This window comes from Nyctibius grandis, chromosome 8 (genome assembly GCF_013368605.1).
Source record: "Nyctibius grandis isolate bNycGra1 chromosome 8, bNycGra1.pri, whole genome shotgun sequence".
Classification (NCBI taxonomy): Eukaryota; Metazoa; Chordata; class Aves; order Nyctibiiformes; family Nyctibiidae; genus Nyctibius; species Nyctibius grandis.
The window spans coordinates 18280377-18287928 of NC_090665.1; the positions used below are offsets into that span (position 1 = coordinate 18280377).

The window sequence follows — 7552 nt, forward strand, 5'->3', positions numbered from 1 at the left end:
AGGATCTGCTCCTTTTTACTGTAGAGGCAGCTTGGGAAAAAGAGCTGGTTAAGTTAGATGGTTACAGTGGGATAGTATAAATATGCTTTACAAATAAAATTATGCATCATGTGTACAGCAGAATTGTGTGCCTTAGAGTCAGAAGCTAATATTTTTTTGAAAATACAGAGCCAAATTTGTCCCAAAGACAGCTCCTTTTGGTGTCTTGGGTCATTTTTTCTAAGTCTTCTACAATTCTGAGTAAAATTAGCTGTCTAAAGTCACCTGACTTGCAGCCTGAGAAACTGATTGGCTGCAATATGCACAGAAGAAATTTCCTAAGTTCTTGTTGTCTTATTATCCAAGAGGCAGAGAAGTCTCCTAGGAAGAAAGATCAAGGACCTAATAAGCTTGACAAAAAAAGAAGTGGTTTTTAAAAGAGTAATAAAAAGAGATATTTTTAGTACACCAGTGTTGTTTTGAAATGTTTTCACTATTTGGCATTCCCCAGGAGAGCCAGTTGGTAACAGAATGCCTTATAACAGCAGTGAAAATATGATTCAAAGAAAATAAAGTCCTTTTTTTCCTGTGACCAGTGTGTTCTTTTTGGAAGCATTTTCTTTACTTGGGTCACTCCAGATCATTTATTATTATTGAAATAGAATATTATCAGTGATAAACAAAACTGGCTTCTGCATAGAAATGTCACGCCTTTAAAAAAGGCATTAGGGTTTTGGGGCATTACAGAAGTAATACATCATGCCCAAAGTTCAAGACAGAACATATATGCAGTGATTATTATTGTTAACTAAACAGGTCATCATGAAACTGTTCTAAATTCAGTTCTGGGAGAAGAACTTCACCTCTGAAGTATGCCCTAGTCGCTTCTAAATTCCCACTGATGTCTGCCTGATGAGAATTTTGCAAGATTGGCTCTGCAAAATCCCTCAATCTTTTTACTTCACTTTGAGAGTCTGTGAAACCTTTCTGGAAAGCAATAGAACAGCTCCTGAGATTTCACCTTAATGCATTGGTAGCAATGGCTTGTCATACTTTACTAAAATGTTCTATTTATCAGCATTGGCATTTGGTTTCTCACTGCTCCTAATGAATCTGTAAATAGCTAATCTCCTTTGAAACCAGCCGCCACCTCTTGCCTAATTTATTTTTCAGCGTTGGCACAGCTAAGAAATTTGTTATCATAACTGTTTCCCATGGTGACAAACTACATCCTACTTAAATACTGGATTGTGACACAAATATTATTAGTCAAAGGAAGATGCTCATTGTTAAAAAAAGTTTGTTTTCAATTTAACTAGCCATTTTGGTAAAGAGTCTGCTAGGTTTAAGATCTGTGAATTATGTAACTCCTGTTAAGATATATAGTTTTATGGCAACATTGGCCAGAATACTATTTTCAACTTACCTAGAAAGAAGTGGAGTAATTTTCATCATTTGTTATTATTTTCAGGTCTGGCAGGATCTTGTCTTCCTATGTTTAATACCATGCCCTTTGCTTACTGTAATATCAACCAAGTTTGTTACTATGCCAGTCGAAATGATAAGTCTTACTGGTTGTCGAGTGCTGCTCCTTTACCAATGACGCCACTCTCTGAAGAAGAAATACAGCCATATATAAGCAGATGTGCTGTATGTGAGGCCCCAGCCCAAGCGGTAGCAGTTCACAGCCAAGATCAGTCAATTCCTCCCTGCCCAGTGAACTGGAGAAGTCTGTGGATAGGATATTCTTTTTTGATGGTAAGAGTCTGGGCACATGATCATATATGTAAGTTTCTTTCGTACAGCTTTTGTGTTCTAAAGTTTCAAAGATTTTTAGCTCTGAAAACTAAACTATCCAATGTCTAGCAAACATTAAAAAGGAAGATTCACAAAAAGAAACAAGACGAAGGTTAGTTCCAAACTGCAGAACCTGGCTATAGTTGTATTTACTAAAGTCATAGCCTTAAGGTACAGATTTCTTAAAATTATAAAGATTTTTGCTTGCTTGTCTTTAATAAACAAGGGGATTTTCATGTACAAAGACACACTTTTCAGAATTAGAGCCCCGGGTCTTCTTAATGCTGTCCTCTAGTTACATTTGCAGCAGTTTAGATAACAGCATCGTTTAGAATCCACCTGGATTACTCTTAAGTTTGATAAATACCAGAAAAATAAGTGACCTGGCTCTAGACTTTTGATGTGAAATCATTACAGATAAAATTAAGATTTTCTCCAGCAAAGGAAGCTTACTCCAACTTAAGATCACAAAAACCAGTATAGTTAAAAGCAAATAAAGTCGGGTGAAGATATTTACCTTTTTTTCATGCACAGTTACCAAGTTCTTTAACTGTTCTTTCCAGCACACTGGATCTGGTGATCAGGGTGGCGGTCAGTCTCTTATGTCACCTGGAAGTTGCCTAGAAGACTTCAGATCAGCACCATTCATTGAATGCCAGGGTCAGCGGGGAACATGTCAATTTTTTGCTAATGAATACAGTTTCTGGCTAACCACAGTGACGCCAGAATTGCAGTTTGCATCAGCCCCCTTGTCAGGAACTCTTAAAGAAGGACAAGAGCAGAGGAAAAAAATCAGTAGATGCCAGGTATGCCTGAGGCATGGCTAACAAGTGACACAAAAATGAACAGCTAGAGTGAGACTTGAACAAGGATGAGCAACACACTAAAAGTTTAAACAGTATTTCATATTTGAATATATTTGAAAGTGCACAGCACCATTCTTTTTGTTTGACTGGATATATAAGACTGAAAGCTGAAAGATCTGTTGAGCCTCACCCACCCATGTACACACATCTACAGGTAGTAAAATCTAGTGTAAATGACTTAATGCAAAAAAATTAAACTCTGTCCCATTGGAGTCCACTGCCAGAATATACAGCTAACAAGGTGAGCCTGGAGGGCTGAATCAAGTTGGGAGTATCAAGGAGAGCAGACATGTTGTGCAAGACAATGGATTTCCTGTTAGAAATGGCATTTACAACAGGAAGAATATGTGCATTTATATGGCCTATTGTAAACATTTATCCTTACACATACAGATGTGCAAACATACAGATGTCTTAAAGCCCTATAGTTGAATTTCCCAAGCTAAAGAAACTTGGAAATGCTGTTTCTGAGGGAAGGGGAAAATGTAATTGTTAAAGAACCTCATAATAAAAACAACGAAGATCAAAGTCTTTTACCATTGCATTACTGAACCAAACTGTAAAAGAACTGTTAATTGGGCTTTCATAAGCAACAAAAAGTTGCAAATCCATTTAACAGCAGATTATGTAAGAAAATAACATTAGCTGAGATAACAAATTCTTAAAAAGCTATATTTATATTCACAATTATTTTCTAAGAGCAGTTAAATTAAATTATTAAGCTTCAATCCAAGTAGCTGAAGAAACAATGCAGTTTCTAATATTAATTGAAAAGAAATAGTACCATGGTGATAAAATGGGTGAATTTATCCGAGTGGTGAATAGAAGTAGTGTTGGGACAATGTCTCACTTGAAGCCAATAAATTCTGCTTCTTTTTTTGGCAAATACATCACCAAAAAAACCCATCACCTTTAAGATCCCTATGGAATCTTTGCTCTAGAGTTGCTTTTTATATTTTAAAGCATTGATTGTCAAAATGTTTATAAGCTAAAGCACTAATCACCTTCTGAAAAAAACCACATTTATACCTCCTTCATTCAGCTATAAAACCAGAACTATTACATGCATATTTGAATCATGGTGAAACTACTGAAAACACAGATTGCAAATAGAGACTTCATCATGTGCAGAAGGGCCACAAATGCTCCTTTTACCACAGATTGCAAATAGAGACTTCATCGTGCGCAGAAGGGCCACAAATGCTCCTTTTACCACTTAAATAAGCTACATTTTACTAGAATGGAATAAAATGTGTTGTCCAGCACTTTTCAATTTGTGTTCACTGAGAGAGGTGCTCCCAGCAAAAGGATTTTCAAGGAAGCAGAGACCCACATCCAAAAGTCTTAATTCAAAGAAAACTCCCTCTGAAGCCATCACGAGCACAACAGGCTGATCAGCCCATTTAAAAGTTGGATACACAAATTCAAAAAGCAGGAAAGAGACATTCCAGTCTCAGCCAGAAGAAAATAAAATAGTCAGAGAGTAAGTCCATTTGAGTGTAAATACATCAGACTGTGCAACTTCCTTCTGACAAAACCAGCCAAACCTCACGATCTGCTGTGCTTATTTGACAGTCAACTCTCCTGCTCTTCCACCTGGGAAAGGGTCAAGCGCCTCCTTGGGGCACATCCCAATCCCCGCCTGGCTGAGGGAACATTTCCCTTTAGGTCCTAGGGGCCCACTGGGACAGGGCACACCTCTCGGTTCACTCTTCAGCGATCCCAGCTGCATGCTTCAGATCTGGCATGCCACAGTCTTTTGAGGAGGTGCTAATCCCTGCCATTGAACCGTGTGACAGAATTTAAATCCCCTTCTGCTTCAGAGAGCATCCCACACACAGGCGAGACTGGCTTTCCGGTTTGAAGTAAAACCAACGTCGTGACTCTCCAAGGTGCTGAGTAGCTTCGGAGCTTACTCCTGTGAGAAGCAAGCAGCAGGTAGAGAGGATCACCATGCCTCAAGTCACCTGTTCTTTAAGGTGTGCAAAATGTACTTCCAAAAAGGCCACAGCTAAAATCACAATGGGCTACGAGCTTCAGCGTATGTTTACAGTACCAGACGAATACCCCAATTCCTCTGGTGATGTTCCTGTTTCCTCAGATTTAGGTAATTCCACATATTAAGGTCTCACTTATAAGCTTTTCCTGACAGTACTCACCAGCTCTTCTGTTACTCATTTGCAGCCTCTTTCCAGGTTAGAAACTCTCTGGAGAAGGGCAGTTGCCTTGCTGGAAATACGTACAGTGGGGCTTCTAGTACTAACTGCACTTAGGTACATAAAGAAAACCTTATACACTATGTTATTGCAACCTTTGTCATAAGACGACAAGTTGAAGACAATTAAGATGGAATAAAATGGGATTTTGGAATTAGATCTGTGTTCACCCGACTTGAGCAAGTACACAGAAAAATCTTAAAAACATCTGAGAGGATCAACAAAAAAGACCCGATAATCTAAATAAGCCATTTCATGGCATTTTACCATCTTGCTCTTTTGTTTGATTTCAAAACATCATGTAAACCAGACCTGGTTTTCTGTTATTTTGATGCAGAGTTTTTGCACCTGTGCCAGTTACATTTTACTATGTTCTGTATGAACATAATATATAGGAGACGTATTTTTAAGCTACCAGTGACAGGTTAAATATTTAATAGGTGTGTAAATTCCTGTGTCATGCTTAGCTGGCTCTGTAAGGCATTTGTCAGAACTATTGTGCTAATTCAAAATGAAATTGCAGATAAATTGCTTAATACCACAAAGCAAGTAAGACAGACCAAAGTATAAAGCAGCATATGCTTTAATTCTGCAATACATCCAGTGACTATAAGCAGAAAAATAACTGGTAAATTATTCATAGGGGACCTAATTATGAACTTATGTGTGAAAAGGAATAGTTGAAACTGTTCATGAGTAAAAACACTCCTAAAGGCAATGGCCTTGTGCTAGTCCTTACAGTCCAAATTACCCTTACTATCACATTTGAGAGCTTTGGATCTTGTGGAGGCCCAGTGAAGAAGTGAATTTTACGCTGAACAGCCAGCAGGCTATTAATAGCGACACAGAAAATTACGCTGGCTATGCTGGGAGGTCCTTGGCATTGGAGCCATTTGGGGTGACCTGCCCTGGAATTTAATTCAGAACCCATGAGTTACAACGAGGAGACTTGCTTGCCCATGCCCTGAGTGAGCCACGGCAGCTGCCTGCCTGGGAAGCAGGGAGATGCCTGGCTCTAACTCACAGCAGATCCTCAGGGCAGCTGTCAGATTCTTCTCCCTCCCTCACATCCCTCCACATCAGGATTTCTGGGAGATAATAGTGGAAGAAAAACATTGCATAGCCTGGGCCCTGATCTGCTGTTAAGAAATGTGGCCGTTCTTGCTTCATTTGCTGTTTTTCGTAAGAAAAGGGAAGAGATGCATAGGCCTAATACTCAAAATGTCTTTTGAACTGAATTTCATGTTTTGGTGTATACAGAGCATGTCAAAAGGGAGAGACTACAGCAAAACTGAAACTGGGTATCCCTCATTTTATCACAATGGTGCTGTATTGTAAAAATGGTATTTTTCAAACTGTACTTTCAGTTCATTTGTGTACAGCAGAATGTCTGGATTTCAAGTCCACAATTCTCACGGCTAAAAACAGGTATCAGAATGTGGTAACAGAACAGATGCTTCAACTCCAAACAGAGAAGGTGTTTAGCTGGGGTCTGTGAGCAGACACAAACTTGCAGCTTCCTGCAAGAGAAGCGCACTTGCCATGGGCCAGACCTGCTGCTCCAGGTCCCCTGCTTGCCACCTGTTGTATCAGCAACACCACATGCCTGGGAGCTGTTGAACCCCAGTGGTGAGCTGGCCCTGGCTGGCAGCCAAGCACCTACCCAAGCACCTCCTCACCCCAAGCAGGACAGGAGAGAAAACAGGAGGAAAAAGAGCAAGAAAACTCATGAGTTGAAATATAGACAGGGAAATCACTTACCAAGTGCTGTTGTGGGCTAAACAGACTCAATTCAGGGAATTTAATTTAATTTATTGCCAATTAGCATAAATATTTAATTACTGATTCAGGTTTTGGGAAACAAGCTGACAAACCTTAGAACACTTTTCCTCTCACTTTCCCAGGCTGGAGCACTCCAGACTCCTCTCCACACCCTCGTTATCGCTGCAGGTCACACTCAGTCTGTTCAGCGAGGCAAGAGGTGGCACGAAGCTTCTGGGGGGTTGGGGTGGGTTCCAGGTACAAAGCGGCTTCTCTGCGCTGCTCCTTCCTTCTCGCTCTTTTCCTGCACTCTGTCAGTGGTCCTCCGTGGGTGCAGTCCTTTTGAGGGAGTACCTGTGCTGGCATGGGTCCTCCAAGCACTCCAGTCCCTTCAAGGGTGTGCCCATTCTGCCATGTAGCACCTCCGCCTCCTCCTGACCGTGGATTTCTCAGATCAGAAAACTGCTTAAAGACTTATTCCCAGAATCGCATTATTATGTGCAACAAGTTTAAGCAAAAGTGTTCCAGGAATTCTTCCAGAGTAAACTATTAACCAAACAACTCTTTCCTACTTTGGCTGGCTCATAAGCACCAGAGAAACAAAGTATCGAAACAGTCAAAAACTGTAATTCATATAGTCCATACATTTTTTGCCTGTGTTTAAGGCAAATTAAAAAACCCTTTTATCCATCAACTCAAGTTTTTGTTTGCTTGTCTGAAAAAAAATCCCCCTGTCACGGTTTAAAGCTGGGCTGGCTATTAACCAGGTGGCAGATGCTCTCTGTTAACCCTCTCCCCCCCCCCACTAAGGGAAAGGGGAAGGGAAAAGGGAGAGAGACTTATGGGTTGGAAAGTTAAAACAGTTTTAATAAACTATAATAATGAAAAAGAGTATAATAACAATAATAATAGAAATAATCAAATATATACAAA

General features: G+C 39.9%; 1 protein-coding gene across 1 annotated transcript in view; it reads left to right on the forward strand.

Annotated features, from left to right (window-relative positions):
• Positions 1-2603, forward strand: part of COL4A4 (collagen type IV alpha 4 chain) — a 67332-nt gene extending 64729 nt beyond the window's left edge. Inside the window, exons 46-47 of the mRNA XM_068406428.1 lie at positions 1451-1737; positions 2340-2603. Coding sequence (XP_068262529.1) covers positions 1451-1737; positions 2340-2603 — 551 coding nt within the window. The remainder of the gene's footprint in view (positions 1-1450; positions 1738-2339) is intronic.
• The last annotated feature ends 4949 nt before the right edge of the window (positions 2604-7552 follow it).